Source organism: Pan paniscus, chromosome 18, assembly GCF_029289425.2.
Source record: "Pan paniscus chromosome 18, NHGRI_mPanPan1-v2.0_pri, whole genome shotgun sequence".
In the NCBI taxonomy this organism is placed as follows: Eukaryota; Metazoa; Chordata; class Mammalia; order Primates; family Hominidae; genus Pan; species Pan paniscus.
Window position 1 is genome coordinate 26259563 of NC_073267.2, and position 18007 is coordinate 26277569.

At 42.2% G+C, this 18007-nt stretch overlaps 1 protein-coding gene across 14 annotated transcripts in view; it reads left to right on the forward strand.

Annotated features, from left to right (window-relative positions):
* SLC5A11 (solute carrier family 5 member 11) overlaps nucleotides 1–18007 on the forward strand; it is a 69029-nt gene that overhangs the window by 7864 nt on the left and 43158 nt on the right. For 4 of the 14 annotated variants that reach the window (XM_063598586.1, XM_034950884.3, XM_055100453.2 and 1 more), the window contains exons 3-5: nucleotides 5342–5500; nucleotides 9255–9326; nucleotides 16822–16926. In XM_063598586.1, coding sequence (XP_063454656.1) covers nucleotides 5366–5500; nucleotides 9255–9326; nucleotides 16822–16926 — 312 coding nt within the window. In that variant the 5' untranslated portion in view covers nucleotides 5342–5365. Of the gene's footprint in view, nucleotides 1–5341; nucleotides 5501–5908; nucleotides 6018–6849; nucleotides 8732–9254; nucleotides 9327–10062; nucleotides 12869–16821; nucleotides 16927–18007 lie in introns of those variants that run through there. The other 10 variants (XM_055100454.2, XM_055100455.2, XM_063598584.1 and 7 more) reach the window with 10 other exon arrangements.

The window sequence follows — 18007 nt, forward strand, 5'->3', positions numbered from 1 at the left end:
TTTGCTTCACTGAGTCCCCAGGGCCTAGTACAGAGCCTGGTACATAGTTGATGCCTAGTAACATTTGTTTTACTGAGTCACAAGACCTAACACAGAGCTTGGCACACCGCTGGTGACTAATAAATGTTCCACTGAGTTGCAGGGCCTGGCATGGAGCCTGGCACACAGCTGGTGACTAATAAATGTTCCACTAAGTCCTCAGGGCCTGGCATGGAGCCTGGCAAACAGCTGGTGCCTAATAAATGCTTGCAGGAAAGAAATAGAGCCAGAGGGAGGGAAAGAGAGAATGAAGGAGAGAAGGGCGGGAGGAAAGAAAGACCAGCCAGGAATGGCCACCTCCAAACCTGGGTTGGGATCCCACCCGCGGCACTGACTGCGGCCTAGAAGCAAGCGGCACAGCTATGCCTGAGTTAGGCTCACTTTCCCCTCTTGTGCCTCTGATTCCCACCTGTGAAATGGAGGTGAAATCACGTTTGCCTCAAAGGGCTGTGCTCCATGCCTGGCACTCAAATAGAAATCGTGCTCACCAAGTGTTAGGGCCGATTCTCAGTATACCTACTGCATGAATTTGCAGAGGGTGGAGCGCATGGAGGGTTCCTCCTGGGATCCTGTGGCCGAGGCTCCACAGCATCTTTGGTCGCTGTTCCTGTCTCCACCGTGAAGATGGAGCCACGTCCCTCGCGGCCCCTGGCTGGGCCCCACCTCCCGGAGACTCAGGAAGGGCTTGGAATCGGTGCCAGTTTCGCCGGCTGTGGGCCCCACGGCGATGATGAATAACTTGTTTATCTGCTGGAGCTTCTCCCACCGCTCTCTCGGTGCCTGGCAGGCAGAGGTCTGGAAGGGGCGGGCAGGGACGGGGAGGACTGGCTCACCAGGCAGCCGCCGCCCCTCCTCCCTCCTCCCTCTGCCCCACTCCCCAATTCAGCATCAACCTCCACCTAAACCTGCTTCCTGCACTTTTCTACTCCTCATCTTTCCCCAAATCCTGTTTTAGAAGCAGCAGGTTGAAGTGTTGGAAAACACAGACTCTGAAATCAGACTGAATTCGAGTCCCAGCTTTGTCACTTGTCAGCCATGTGACTTTGGACACGACTTAAACTCTCAGAGCCATCACTCCCCCTGTAAAGTAAAGTTTTTTTTTTTTTTTCCGGAGACAGAGTCTCACTCTGTCCCCCAGGCTGGAGTGCAGTGGCACAATCACAGCTCACTGCAACCTCCGCCTCCCGGGTTCAAGCGATCTTTCTGCCTTAGCCTCCAGAGTAGCTGGGATTACAGTTGCGTACCACCACACCCACCTAAAAAAATTGCATTTTTAGTAGAGATGGGATTTCACCATGTTACCCAGGCTTGTCTCAAACTCCTGACCTCAGGTGATCCTCCTGCCTTGGCCTCCCAAAGTGCTGGAATTACAGGCATGAGCCACTGTGCCCAGCCTCCTCCCCTGTAAAGTCTGATGAGAACATTACTTACCTAATGCGGCTTCACCCTTGAGACAACCCACAAGGGTCCCCTCACCCCCTCCCCTCCTGAAGCTGCCAGAATGTTTTTCCTGCTTGGAACCTCCCTTAAGAGCCTCCACCCTTACCCTGAAAGGGAGTCTCCACTTCTAGGCCTTCTCTCACTTTCTTGCACAGAGAAAGGTTAGGTTAGGTTAGTCTTTGTGTGTGTGTGTGTGTGTGTGTGTGTGTGTGTTTGTTTGTGGCAAGGTCTTGCTCTGCCTCCCAGGCTGGAGTGCAGTGGGGCAATCATAACTCACTGTAGCCAAGCTCCTGGGCTCAAGTGATCCTCCTGCCTCAGCCTCCCAAGGTGGTAGGATTATAGGCTGGAGCCACCACACCTGGCCTCCAAATTATTTCTCTAATCTACTCCCTCTGCTATGATCTGATTGTGCATGTCCCTCTGTCCCCAGATTCCTACATTGAAACCTAAATCCCTAATGCAATAGTATTAAGAGGCAGGGCATTTGAGAGGGTTAGGGTTATGAGGACTCTGCCCCCATGGATGGGATTAGCACGTTTATAAAAGAGGCTTGAGGCCAGGTGCGGTGGCTCATGCTTGTAATCCCAGCACTTTGAGAGGCCGAGTTGGGGGAATTGCTTGAGCCCAGGAATTTGAGACCACCCTGAGCAACATAGTGAGACTTCATCTCTACAAAAAAAAAACAAAAAAATTAGCCAGGCATGGTGGTGCATCTATAGTGCCAGCTAATTGGGAGGCTGAGGCAGGAATATCTCTTGAGCCTAGGAGGTTGAAGTTGCAGTGAGCTGTGATTGTGCCACTGTACTCCAGCCTGAGTAACAGAGCAAAACTCTTGTCTCTTTAAAAAAAGAGAAAAAGTGATTGTGCCACTGCACTCCAGTCTGGACACCAAAGTGAAACCTTGTCTCAAAATAAATAAATAAATAAATAAAAATAAAACAAAAAAGGCTTGAGAGAGCCAACTTGACCCATCCATCTACCATATGAGGACATAGCAAGCAAGTGCCACCTATGAGGAACGGGCCCTCACCAGACACTGAATCTGCTGACAGCTCGATCTTGGCCTTTCTCCAGAACTGTGAGCAATAAATTTATGTTGTTTACAAATTACACAGTCTAAGGTATTTGATTGTAATAGCAGGAATGGACTAACCCCTGCTTATGTATGGTCTCAAGCCGGAGTCACTACCTCCAGAATAACCTCCCTGCCCGCGTTCTTGCTTCTCATCAAGGCTGCCCCCTGTCTGATCATACCACTTTCTTATTAGAAATTCCTCACTGACATCCTTTAACCCAGAGCACATGTATGCACTGGAGGTGTTCCTGGCCTTCAGAGATGTTTCAAAATGTATGAGAGCATTTTTGGTTGTCACAATAATTTGGGAGTGCTACTGGCATTCAGCAGGGGGAGGCCTGAAATTCTAGACTTCCTGAAATGTGTATTGCCCACACAATAAAGATTTTCAGAGGGCCCGCCAGACATTCATGTGGGCGAAAATCCCATTTATCACTATCTGAGTCCACAACCTACCTTCAGATTACATAAAATGAAAAGTGTTGGAGTTTTTTCTTACTTTAAAAATGTACCTTGGCTGGGCTGGTAATCCCAGCACTTTGGGAGGCCAAGGTGGGAGGATTTCTTGAGGCTGGAGTTCAAGGCCAGCCTGGGGAACATAGGGAAACCTTGTCTCTTAAAAAATAGAATAGGCCGGGCGCAGTGGCTCACGTCTGTAATCCCAGCACTTTGGGAGGCCGAAATGGGTGGATCACGAGGTCAGGAGATCGAGACCATCCTGGCTAACACGGTGAAATCCCATCTCTACTAAAAATACAAAAAAAAAAAAAAAAAAAAAAAAAAAAATTAGCTGAGCGTGGTGGTGGGCGCCTGTAGTCCCAGCTACTCAGGAGGCTGAGGCAGGTGAATGGTGTGAACCGGGGAGGCAGAGCTTGTAGTGAGCTGAGATCAGGCCACTGCACTCCAGCCTGGGAGACAGAGTGAGACCCCCATCTCAAAAAAAAAAATAAATAAATAAAAATAATAAAATAAAATAAAATAAACTTAGCTAAGTGTAAATGGTGGAGTCAAGGTCTTGCTCTTGTTGCCCAGGCTGGAGTGCAGTGGTACAATCTCAGCTCACTGCAACCTCCACCTCCCAGATTCAAGCAATTCTCATGCCTCAGCCTCCTGAGTAGCTGGGACTACAGGCATGCGCCACCACACCCAGCTAATTTTTGTATTTTTAGTAGAGACGGGGTCCCGCCATGTTGCCCAGGTTGGCCTTGAACCCCTGGCCTCATGTGATCCACTCACCTCGGCCTCCCAAAGTGCTGGTATTATAGGCATGAGCCACTGAGCCCGGCCAAGCTGTACAGCTTTGGAGCCTGAATTCTTAACATCTCTCCCCATGAACCTGCCCTCTGTGAAACATCACGTTGTGCTGTTGTTGTCCATGGGTGGCTTTGTCCCATCACTGGGCTGTGCATCGCAAGAGGGCAGGGTTCAAGTATTTTCATTCCGGAATGCCCAAAGGCCGACAGAGAGTGGAGTTGCATCTTAACACAGAAATAAGTCAATGCCCTGATCACTTGTGGTCAAAAATCACCCTTGGAAATTTTATTAGTTTCTGACTGCTGCTTTAACAAATTACCATGAACTTAGTGGCTAAAACAACATAAATTTATGACCTTACAGTTATAGAGGTTAGAAGTTCTAAATGGGTCTTACTGGGCTAACATGAAGGTGTCAGCAGGACTGAATTCCTTCTGGATGTGCTAAGGAAGAATCTATTAATTTGCCTTTTCCAGTTCCTAGAAGCCACCTGCACTCCTTGGCTTGTAGCTCCATTACCCCATCTTCAAATCTAACAACGTTGAGTGAAATCTTTCTCATGCTGTCATCTCTGTGGCTATCTCTTCTGATTCTGTTTTTACTGTGATTACATGGGGCCCACCCAGTTAATCCAGGCATCTCCCTATTTTCAGGTTAGCTGCAGCTAGGCATCTCCCAATTTTAAGTGATTTGACTACCAACCTTAATTTTATCTGCAAACTTAATTGTCCTTTGATATGTAACAACATATTCACAGGTTCTGGGGATTAGAGGTAAGCATCTTTGGGGGCCATTTCTCTGTCTACCACAAGAATTTCTTAAATTGCCCATGGATTTACAGGGTACTGAGAAAACTGCTTAGATTAGTGGCTCAAAGCATGGATTCTGGAGCAAGATTATTGAGTTCAAATCTCAGCTTTATGACCTTGGGCACTTACTTAACTTTTCTGTGTCTCTGTGTCTCAACTTCACCATCTGTAAAATGGGGATGATAACAATAGTGCCCACTTTGCAGGTTAGTAAACACTTAGAATGATGCCCAGGATATAGTAGATGCAATATGGGTGTTTATTAAATATATTAAATTTCATGGGTATGTGTAGCATTGGAACAAGATTATGGTGTCTGGCTGAGCCTCGGACAAAACTGTTGACTTGACTCTCACCCAGCTGTGAGGTACCACAGAAGTGGAGACTGACTCAGGTGTCTCATTTTTCTTTCACTCTGGGACACGTGCTTGCTGAAATCATCTGTACTATTGCAATTGTTTATGCTTCTTTCTATTTTGCCAAGTGAGTGACAAAATTGACTGCAGATTTGATGTGACTTCATTATGAATATGTGTTGAATGAATGAATGAGTGGATGGGTGGACGGATCGATGGATGGATCTGTCTTCCCTGAAGATCTGTCTTCCACCACACATCCCTCCACATGGATCCTCTTTCATGGATGGCCTAGGGAGGTAGCTACAGAAAGGGTGAGAAGAATGATGCTAGGATCTGGCATTTGACTGGCATTTGCCCTTCCTCAGGATCCAGAGGTCTCGTTCAGGACCATGGAGAGCGGCACCAGCAGCCTTCAGCCTCCACAGTCAGATCCCCTGGATGCGTTTCCCCAGAAGGGCTTGGAGCCTGGGGACATCGCGGTGCTAGTTCTGTACTTCCTCTTTGTCCTGGCTGTTGGACTATGGGTAAGCCAGGCCACTGGGGGATGGGGGATGAAGAGAGAAGGAAATGTCTGTTTAGAGGTCCGGAGTTAACCTCATCCTTTTGGAGCTAAGATACTGACTGTGAGAGGAAGAAACTAACACAAGGTTATAGAGTAATCAGAACTTAAAAATTTTAAACATGCATTGGGTGTGGACTATTGTCAGACACTGTGTTAAGCATTTTCACTTACATTTCTCATGTAATTTTCACAGGCCCCTATGAGAAAGATGCTGTTACAATACCCATTTTACAGATAAGGAAACACAGGCCCAAATAATTTAAGATCTTCATCCTGTAAGTTAGGAGAGTTAGGGTTAGAATCCCTGTCTCCCTTACTTCGAAGCTCATGTTTTGTTTTTGTTTTTGTTTTGTTTGTTTTGCTTTTTGAGGTGGGATCTCCCTCTGTTGCTCAGGGTACTAGAATGCAGTGGTGGCGATCATAGCTCACTCCGGCCTCGACTTCTTGGGCTCAAGTGGTCTTCTCACCTCAGCTGCCAGGTAGTTAATTTTTAAATTTTTTTTTGTAGAAATGGGGTCTCAGTATGTTGCCCAGGCTGGTCTCAAATTCCTGGGCTCAAGCAATTCTCCCATCTTAGCCTCCCAAAGTGCTGGGATTACAAACAGCCCAACTGTGATTTTTTTTTACTTTAAAGAAAAATTTTAAAGGCAATACAGTCACATGGCTCAAAAATAAAAATCACTTATGACAAGCAATGAAAAATCTCAATATTAGCCTTCTCTCCACAGGTGACCAATATTATTAGCTTGTTAGTACATAAGCGTGTGGTTCAAGTGTCTTTATGCAAATCCAAGCAAATTTTAATATGCATATTTCCCTCTTTCTTAAACAGAAGGTAGCTTATACTGTTTTTTAACTTTCTATTTTTCACTTCTCAGTATCTTTTAGGTATCTTTTCACATTAGCACATAGACATTCCTTATCTTCTTAAAAGTTGCATAATATTTCCTTAGATGATTGTGTTGTAGTTTATTTAACTAGTCTCAGGCTGAAGGTCATTTTGATTGTTTCCAGTCTCTTACTATAATAAACTATACTATAATAAACAAACCCTGGCCCAGCACAGTGGCTCACGCTCGTAATCCCAGCACTTTGGGAGGCCGAGGCAGGCAGATCACTTGAGGCCAGGAGTTTGAGACCAGCCTGGCCAACATGGTGAAATCCCATCTTTACTAAAAATACAAAAATTAGGCCAGGTGCGGTGGCTCACGCCTGTAATCCCAGCACTTTGGGAGGCAGAGGTGGGCAGATCACTTGAGGCCAGGAGTTTGAGATGAGCCTGGCCAACATGGTGAAACCCCGTCACTACTAAAAATACAAAAAATTAGCCAGGTGTGGTGGCGGGTGCCTGTAGTCCCAGTTACTTGGGAGGCTGAGGCAGGAGAATGGCATGAATCTGGGAGGCGGAGCTTGCAGTGAGCCAAGATCGTGCCACTGCACTCCAGCCTGGGTGACAGAGCGAGATTCCATCTCAAAAAATATATATAAAAAAATTAGCCAGGCGTGGTGGTGGGTGCCTGTAATCCCAGCTACTCAGGAGGCTAAGCCAGGAGAATCACTTGAACCTGGGAGGCAGAGGTTGTGGTGAGCCGAGATTGTGCCATTGCGCTCCAGCTTGAGCAACAAGAGTGAAAATCCGTCTCAAAAATAAATAAATAAATAAATAAATAAACTCTGTACACTATTTGGGAGTGTAGCTATAAGATAAATTCCCTGAAGCAGAATTCCCTGCAGCAGAAATGTGTATATTAAAGAATATATGCATTTGTGATTATACTAGTTTGTGTCAAATTGCACTCCTTAGGTGTACACATCAGAAATGATGAGAAAGTCTGTTTTGTCACATTCTCACCAACAGTGTATTGTCAAACTCATTTTTGTCAGACTAGGAAAAATAATATCTCAAAGTTTTTTGTTTTTGTTTTGTTTTGTTTTTGTTTTTTTGAGACGGAGTCTTGCTGTCGCTCAGCCTGGAGTGCACTGGTGCAATCTCAGCTCACTGCAAGCTCCACCTCCCAGGTTCATGCCATTCTCCTGCCTCGGCCTCCTAGTAGCTAGGACTACAGGCGTCCGTCACCATGCCCGGATAATTTTTTTTGTATTTTTAGTAGAGATGGGGTTTCACCGTGTTAGCCAGGATGGTCTCAATCTCCTGACCTCGTGATCTGCCTGCCTCGGCCTCCCAAAGTGCTGGGATTACAGGCGTGAGCCACCGCACCCAGCCAGTATTGTTAATATGCATTTATCTTACAATGAATGAGGTTGGGCCCCATTACGTATGTTTAAACACCACATATTTTCTTTATGTGAACTATGGCTTCATATCTTTTGCCTTATTTCTATTAGGTTCTTCTTCTTTTTCTTATCAATTTCCAGGAGCTCTTTTTGTATTAAGGATATTAACAACTTTGAGATAAAAGGTCAGGCACAGTGGCTCACACCTGTAATCCCAGCACTTTGGGAGGCCGAAGTGAGCAGATCGCTTGAGCTCAGTTCAAGACCAGCCTGGCAACATAGTAAGATACCATCTCTACAAAAAACACAAAAATTAGTTGAGCATGGTGGCATATGCCTGTAGTCCCAGATACTTGGAAGGCCGAGCCAGGAGGACTGCTTGTGCATAGGAGTTCAAGGTTACAGTGAGCCATGATCATGTCACTGCACTCCAGCCTGGGTGACAGAGTGAGAACCAGTCTCAAAAAAGAAAGAGAGAGAAAGGAAAGAAAGGAAGGAAGGGAAGGGAAGGGGAAAAGAAAGAAAAATAAAAGAAAAGAAAGAAAGAGAAAGAGAAAGAAAGGAAGGAAGGGAGGGAGGAAGGGAGGGAGGGAAAGGGAAGGGAAGGGACAGGAAGAAAGAAAAAGAAAGAAAAGGAAGGAAAGAAAGAAAGAGAAAGAAAAAGGAAGGAAGGAAAGAAAGAAAAAAGAAAAAAGAAGAAAGAAAAAATTAATCACCAATGTGATAGTATTAACAGATGGGGCGTTTCGAGGGTGATTAAGTCATAAGAACTGAGCCCTCATGAATGGGATTACAGACTTTATTAAAGAAGCTCAAGGGAACTAGTTTTACCCCTTTTTGCCCTTCTGTTCCTCTGGCATGTGAAGACACAGAGGAGGTACTATCTACGAGGAACAGGCTCTCACCAGACACCAAACCTCTCGGTGCCTTGATATTGAACTTCCAAGTCTCCAGAATTGTAAGAAACAAATTTCTGTTGTTTAAAAATCACCCAGTTTCGGGTATTTTGTTATAGTAGTGCAAAGCAGACTGAGACATGAGCCTCAGTTTCTTCCTTTATCAGATTGGCCTAACGACACAAACCTTATAGGGGTTGGTAAGGATTAAATGAGGTAATGCATAAAAAGTGCTTGGCACAGCATCTGGCACATAGTAAACACTCAATAAATGGTATCAGTTATAAAACATCATAGACAAGCCATGAGCCTAAGACTCAAATGTCTAGGGAGACCAAGTAGGTTATCATAAAATAAATGTTTGTAGCAACAAGTGGTAGGAACTTTGTTGACCTGAAGAGTTTATGTTTCCTCTAAAGACAGAAAATTAAAATTTTATCCAAAACTCTGGGAGAAACAAAATATATTTGATATCCGAATCTGGCCCTCAGGACTCCCAGTTTGCAATCCCTGCCTGGCCTAGGCCATTTTGAGATGCCTCTGATTGCTAACGTCTTCCCTCACCCACCTCTCTTTTTTTTTTAGTCCACAGTGAAGACCAAAAGAGACACAGTGAAAGGCTACTTCCTGGCTGGAGGGGACATGGTGTGGTGGCCAGTAAGTGGTCTTTGGTTCAATTAAAGTCACTTCTTAAAGAATCTTCAAGTGCTGGGATTCTGTCCAGCCTTTGATATCTCAGGACTCTCTGGTCTCATGTCATTTGGAAGTCATTGTCTAAACTAGAGAAGGCTTAGCTCCAGCTCAAATTCATTTAAACAACAACAACAAAAAAAACAATTTGTCATCTCATCTAAGGGAAAAATCTGGAGTTAGGTTTTAAAAATATATATTTATATAAATATATATTATATAAAATATATAACATAATTTATATATTATATAATATATAGTTATATAATATATAATTATATATTTATGTAATATATAGTTATATAATATATAATTATATATTTATGTAATATATAGTTATATAATATATAATTATATATTTATGTAATATATAGTTATATAATATATAATTATATATTTATGTAATATATAGTTATATAATATATAATTATATATTTATGTAATATATAGTTATATAATATATAATTATATATTTATGTAATATATAGTTGTATAATATATAATTATATATTTATGTAATATATAGTTGTATAATATATAATTATATATTTATGTAATATATAGTTGTATAATATATAATTTATATATTTATGTAATATATAGTTGTATAATATATATGATTTATATATTATATATAATAGATATATATTATATATAATAAATATGTAAATATATATGTATAATCACAACCTTAAATAGAAAACCAGTACCATTTGCTCTACATAGAAAAGCAGGGAATCATAAAAATAAAATTTAAAAATGTGCTTTTCTCCTCTGGACTCATTCATGCAGCTGCATTTAGTTGGTGACTAGGCTAGGCAGAAGTCCAAGATGGCTTCATCCACATCTGGGGGGCTTTGGCAGGGGTCACTGGAATACTGGGACCTCATTTTCTCCCTATTCTCTTTCATCATTCAGTGGCCTAGCCCAGGGTTTTGTGGTTTTTCTTGCTGTTGTTTTTGTTTTTGTTTTAACCAGGTAGCTGAATTCCAAGAGGGCAAAAATGAAAGCTACTAGGCTGTTAAGGTCTTGGCCTGGAAGTCATACAGTGTCACTTCTACCACATTCTGTTGGTTAAAGTAAATTACAGGCCAGCGCAGTTTCTGTATGGGCCATGTGGAAAAGTCACATTTCAACGGTGTCATTGGGAAAGGCAGAGTAAAGAGCTTCAAAAATTCTCTCCTCCATAAAAGCTATGAGAAGTGAAGCCAAAAAAAAAAAATTGTCAAAATCAACTTTTTCAGAACTCTGGGGATTAACCACATGCTGCAATAATTCAGGAAGCATTTATTCAAGAAAAACAGCTGGGTCTCAGAAAAAAACAGTGAGCTTTGGCCCTGTTTCCATCTCTCTCTCTTTAGCTGTGTTGTAGCCTTGGGAAACCACCAGCCTAGAAGCAACTGAAGAGGTCAGAACGGGATTAGAACTCTTTCAAAACTCCATTCTCTAAAAAAGGTCACTGTTTTACTTGTCACCTGTTCCCTGGAAAGCCCCACCTGCTGGGCTCATCTTTATTTGACCTTACGTAGAACTCATTCAGTGTGAATAGCCTTTTCCCTAGACACATTTGTAGAAAAACAATCAGTGGTAATTGTTTAACATTGCAGCTGTGGCAATAACAGTTTGGCAAATAATATTCTAGTAAAACAACTTAAATAGAAATGTTGGGAAGTGAGATGCACATAGGGTGCTTTGAAAAACTCAGACGTATTTCTGGGAATCTAGAAGGCCATGTGCATAGGGCCACACACATGCTTAGAAAAGTCCCGAGAAAGCCCTAAGCTCTTGCCTCTGGCTGACCTTGAGGCTCTGCACAAGCAGGAAGTGAAGGCTAAGGCAGGGTTATAAGCTGGGAGAATTGCAAAGACTGGGAAAATTATTGGTTTCAGGGATTTAAGAAAATGTCTGTTCAGTCATTAGCTACCTAATAAACTGAGCATAGATTTTGGTGGCCACACATGATAAAGAATTCAGACTTTATAAACTTAATTTAAGAAAGTCATGAAACAAACAATAGAAGCAGCAACAACAGCAAGAATGAATAGAAGAAACAACAATAAACCCTGAAGAGTCAGGAATTATCAGGTTTCTAGAGTTACCAGTGACATTATTTTAAATGTCCACCTTTAACAAAAAATTATAAGGCATGCAAAAAAAAACCCAAGAAAGTATGGTCCATACACAGGGGAGAAAAAGCAGTCAATAGAAAGTGTCCCTGAAGAAGGCCAGATGTTATATTCACTAAACAAAGGCCTTAAATCAGCAATTTTAACTATATCCAAAAAACACACACAAAAGCCATGTCTTGAAGACTAAAGAAAAGTATGAGAACAATGTTTAACCAAACAGAATATATCATTAAAGAGATAGATTTTTTTTAAGTAGAAATTATGGAGTTGGAAAGTAACAATAAGTGAAATAACATACTCACTAGAGGGGTTCAACAACAGATTTGAGCAGGCAAAAAAAATGTATCTGTGAAATTGAAGATAGATTAATTGAGATTATGAAGTCTGAGGAACAGAAAAAAAATGAAGAGAAACAGACTCTCAGAGATCTGTGGGACATGATTAAGCATAATTAACATACACATAATTGAAGTTCCAGAGGGGAGGAGAGAGAGAGAAAGGGGCAGAAAGAATAATAAAAGAAATAGTGGTTTAAAATAGACTAAATTTTATTAACAATATTAATCTACACATCCAAGAAATATAATAAACTGCAGTAGAAGAAATTCAAAGAGACTCAAATCTAAATACATCAAAATCAAACTGTCAAAAGTCAAAGATTCTTGAAAGCAGCAAGAGAGGAGCAATCCATTACATACAGGAAGTCTTCGGCTGGGCACAGTGGCTCACGCCTGTAATCCCAGCACTTTGGGAGGCCAAAGCAGGCCGATCACTTGAGGTCAGGAGTTTGAAACCAGCCTGGCCAACCTGGTGAAACCCCGTCTCTACTTACAAAAAATTAGCCGGGCGTAGTGGTTCATGCCTGTAATCCCAGCTACTCAGGAGGCTGAGGCAGGAGAATTGCTTGAACCTGGGAGGCAGAGGTTGCAGTGAGCTGAGACTGAGCCACTGCACTCCAGCCTGGGTGACAGAGTGAGACTCCATCTCAAAAAAAGAAAAGTCTTCAATAAGATTATCAGCTGGTTTTTCATCAGAAACCATGGAAGCTCAAAGTACTAAAAGAAAAAGGCTACCAACCAAAACTTATATAGAGCAAAACTATCCTTTGAAAAAGGGGGAAATGTATACATTCCTAGACTTTTTTCTTTTAATGAGAAAATTCACTGGTAGAAGACCTACCCTATAAGAAATTCTAAAGGTAATCCTTCAGGCTGAAATAAAGACATCAGAGAGTAACTTGAGTCTACATGAAAAAAATAAAGAGCACCGGTGAAGGTAACTATGTAAGTAAATATAACATACAGTATAAATTGGTTTTTGATTGTAACTCTCTTTTTCTTCTCTCTAATTTAAAAAACAGTTGCATAAATAGCATAAAAGGTAAGTTGCTAATAATCCAAAATTGATTTTTATAAGATGTTAATTATAATCCTCAGAGCAATCACTAAGAAAGTAATTTTAGAAAATAGTAACAGAAACTATTGATTTAATAAAGGAATTTAAATGGCATACTAGATAATATCTAGCACAAAAGGCAATGGAGGAATAGAAGAATAAGAAGGACACTAGACATATATTAATTGCATGGCAATATGGCATATGTAAATTCTACTTTACCAGTATTACATTAATTTAAATGGATTAAACACTCCAATCAAAAGGCAGAGAATGGATTTGTTTTTTTAATGTGATCCAACTGTATGTTGTCTACAAGAGATATACTTAGATCAAAGATACAAATAGGGCTGGGCATGGTGACTCAAACCTGTAATCCCAGCACTTTGGGAGGCCAAGATGAGTGGATCACTTGAACTCAGGAGTTCAAGACCAACCTGGGTAACATGGTGAAACTCCACCTCTACCAAAAATGCACATGTGCCTGTAGTCCCAGCTACTCAGGGAAGCTGAGGTGGGAGGATCACTTGAGCCCGGGAGGTGGAGGTAGCAGTGAGCCAAGATCACATCACTGCACAGCAGCCTGGGCAACAGTGAGATCCTGTCTAAAAAAAAAAAAAAAAAAAAAGATACAAATGAATGAAAGTAAAAGTAAAAGGATGGAAAAAGCCTGTTTAACCAAACACAATATATTTCAAATATGTTGAAAGTAAAAAGATGGAAAAATATATACCATACAAACAGTAACCAGAAAAAAGCAGGAGTGGCTATACTAATACCAGACAAAATAGACTTTAAGATAAACATTGTTACTAGAGACAAAAAAGAAAATTACATAATGATAAAAGGGTCAATCCCTCAAGGAGACATAACAATTATAAACATAATTGCACCTAACAACAGACTCCCAATATATATGAAGCAAAAACTGACAGAATGAAGGGAGAAGTAGACAATTCAAACACTAATAATTGGTGACTTTAATATCTCATTTTCAATAATGTATGGAAAAACAAAATAAGATCAACAAGAAAATAGAAGACATGAACAACACTATAAACCAACTGACCTAACAGACATATATAAAATAATTCATCCAACAACAGCAAAATACCTATTCATCTTAAGTGCACATGGAACATTCTCCAGAATAGACTGTCTGTTAAGCCATAAATAAATCTCAAGAAATTTAAAATGACTGAAATAATACAAAGTGTGTTGTCTATCCACAGTGGAATGAAATTATAAATAAATAACTTTGGAAAATTCCCAAATACATATCAATTAAACAACACACTTCTAAATAACCGATGGGCCAAAGAAGAAATCACAAGACAAATTAGAAAATACTTTGAGATTACTGAAAATGAAAACAGCATACTAAAACTTATGGGATCCAGCTAAAGCAGTGCTTAGAAGAAAACTTACACCACAATGCCCATATTAAAAAGGAAGAAAGATGTCAAACCAATTACCTCATCTTTTACATTAAGAAACTAAAAAAGAGGGGCAAATTAAACCCAAAGCAAGCAGACAGAAGAAAATAACAAAGATTAGAGTGGAGGTAAACAAAATGTAGAATAGAAAACTATTAGAGGAAATCACAAAAATCAAAAGTTTGTTCTTTGAAAACATCAACAAAATTGACCAATTTCTACCTAGATTAAGAAGAGCAAGACAGAAGATGCAAATTAATAAAATTAGAAATGAAGAAGGGGGAATTTCCATCAACATTATGGAAATTAAATATAGTTATAAGGAAATGCTGTGAGCAATTATATGCAAAAAATTAAACAACCTACATGAAATGAACAAATTCCTAGACACAGAGTACCAAAACTGACTCAAGTAGAAATAGAAAACCTGAATTATATCTATAAAAAGTAAAGACAGGCCAAGCACGGTGGCTCACCCCTATAATCCTAGCACTTTGGGAGGCTGAAGAGGGCGAATCACCTGAACTCAGGAGTTTGAGACCACCCTGGGCAACACGGTGAAACCCCATTTCTACTAAAATACAAAACATTAGCTGGTTGTGGTGGCATGTGCTTGTAATCCCGGCTACTCAGGAGACTGAGATAGGAGAATCACTTGAACCCAGGAAGCAGAGTTTGCAGTGAGCTGAGATGGCACCATTGCATTCCAGCCTGGGTGACAAAGCGAGACTCCATTTCAAAAAAAAAAAAAAAAGTAAAGACAGTGAATTAGTAATCACAAAACTTCTCACAAAGAAAAAGACCAAGCACCAAGGATCAAGATGGCTTCAACGATAAACTCTTCCAAACATTTCTAGAAAAATTAACACAAATCCTTTACAGATTCTTCCAAAAAAAAAAAAAATTAGAGGCCGGGTGTGGTGGCTCATGCCTGTAATCCCAGCACTTTGGGAGGCCAAGGTGGGCAGATCACGAGGTCGGGAGACCCAGACCATCCTGGCGAACACGGTGAAACCCCGTCTCCACTAAAAATACAAAAAAAAAAAAAAAAAAATTAGCCGGGCATGGTGGCGGGCGCCTGTAGTCCCAGCTACTCGGGAGGCTGAGGCAGGAGAATGGCATGAACCTGGGGGATGGAGCTTGCAGTGAGCTGAGATCACGCCACTGCACTCCAGCCTGGGAGACAGCAAGACTCCGTCTCAAAAAAAAAAAAAAAAGAGACTCACACTTCTCAACTTGAAAACTTACTACAAAGCTACAGTAATCAAAAGAATGTGATACTGACAGAAGGATAAACATGAAATCCATGAAATAGAATTTGATAAGAAGCAGAGACAGGAAAGTCAATAAGGAGGTAAAATGGCTCTTTCACAATTCTCTCTCCTCTCTTCTCTTCCTTCACCCTTCTCCTCCTCCTTTCCTTCCTCCTCCTCCTCTTTTTCTTCTCGTTCCCTCCTTTCCCCTCCTCACTGGATCTGCCTTTTTTTTTTTTGAGACCGAGTCTCCGTCGTCCAGGCTGGAGTGCAGTGGCGCAATCTCGGCTCGTTGCAACCTCCACCTCCCGGGCTCGAGCGATTCTCCTGCCTCAGCCTCCTGAGTAGCTGGGATTATAGGCATGTGCCACCACGCTCAGCTAACTTTTGTATTTTTAGTGGAGACGGGGTTTCACCATGTTGGCCAGGCTGGTCTGAAACTCCTGGCCTCAAGTGATCCACCTGCCTCAGCCTCCCAAAGTGCTGGGATTACAAACGTGAGCCAGAGCGCCCGGCTGGACCTGCCTTTCTGTGCAGGTCTCCATTCTCCCCTGTCTCTGAACTGGCAGTGATGAGCAGCACAGGGTGAAACATGCCTCCACACCACTCCCTCACCCCCAGCGCACACACACCTCCCTGGTTCAACATCTCCAGTCCAAGGGACCCGCAGAGACGGTGTCCCCGTTCCAAATTCCCAGGAAAGAGAATATAATTTGCTCAGCTTGGGCCAGGTACCCAGGCCTGTCCAGCCCAATCAATTGAGACCAGGGAGACCAGGGATTGGCATCATCAAGCACAGCACTAGCCATTTAGTGCTATACCAAGAAGACTGTCTACTTTGATAAGTAAGAAGCAGATCTGGGGGAGTAACACAGGCTTCCTGATTCTCATCATGAATCACTTTCTACATTACCTGTCACCTTCTTTCCCGACCCCCGACCCCCGCAGGGATACTGCATATAGTTGAAGCTGTGCACTGCACAAACCTAGAGGGTGCAATCTGCATTTTAGGCCCTGTAGTCCTGAATACTTATTCTACCAATTTCTGACAGGTGGGCTCTGACCAAGTAAGAGTCTTGGGGAAGAAGAATCTCATTCTAATGTAAACAAAAATGCCAGATAGGCTAGGGGTGGCCCCGCCTTCCTCCACTTCTCTTCTCTGTCCCTTTGGAGCATGGAAAGAATTGGGGGTGGGGAGCAGGTACCCTTGACTTTGTCTCCAAGATCTGACCCGTCCATCTCCCCACAGGTGGGTGCATCCTTGTTTGCCAGCAATGTTGGAAGTGGACATTTCATTGGCCTGGCAGGGTCAGGTGCTGCTACGGGCATTTCTGTATCAGCTTATGAACTTAATGTAAGTATTTTACCTAGGGCATAGATGACATCTTACCTCTACCTAACAGGTAGATCTCAGGGGAAAATTGTGTGAATGCCCTGCACTTTAAAAATAGAATGGTGGGGCCAGGCGCGGTGGCTCACGCCTGTAATCTCAGCACTTTGGGAGGCCAAGGCAGGTGGATCACCTAAGGTCAGGAGTTCGAGACCAGCCTGGCCAACGTGGCGAAACCCCGTCTCTACTAAAAATACAAAAAATTAGCCGAGTGTAATGGTGGGCGCCGTAATCCCAGCTACTCGGGAGGCTGAGTTAGGAGAATCATCTGAACCCGGGAAGCGGAGGTTGCAGTGAGCAGAGATTGCACTTCTGAGTGCCAGCCTGGGCGACAAGAGTGAAACTCCGTCCCCCTCCCCACAAAAAACAAAACAAAACAAAATAAAAAACCACACACACACACACACAAACCCAAAAAACACACACACAAAACAATAGTGGGTTGGGCGTGATGGCTCAGGCCTGTAATCCCAGCACTTTGGGAGGCCGAGGTGGGCGGATCTTTTGAGGTCAGGAGTTTGAGACCAGCCTGGCCAACATGGTGAGACTCCATCTTTACTAAAAATACAAAAATTAGCCAGGCTTGGTGGTGCATGCCTGTAATCCTAGCTACTCAGGAGGCTGAGGCAGGAGAATCACTTGAACCTGGGAGACAGAGGCTGCAGTGAGGTGAGATTGTAACACTGCACTTCAGCCTGGGCGACAGAGTGAGACTCTGTCTCACAAAAAAAAAAAAAAAAAAAGGTGTGTGAAGAGGAGGGCTCAGATTCCTGTCCTAGAGATGCAGAAGAAAGATGGTGAAGACTGAAGCATATTTCTGTGTACTTTAGACGTCAATCGGCCATCGCAAAAATTTTACAGCTCAGTAGTTTTTGACTTTGTTTGCTACCTCTGAGATACTCAAGGGATAAGATACACTCTCGTATATAGCAGGGCTCATTTGGGATATGACTTTTACTGGGGTCAGGGCAGGGAGGGGATTATTAATAATGATCATTGCCTTCATAATGTCCAATATTTTTTGGATGCTTATTCTATGCCAGGA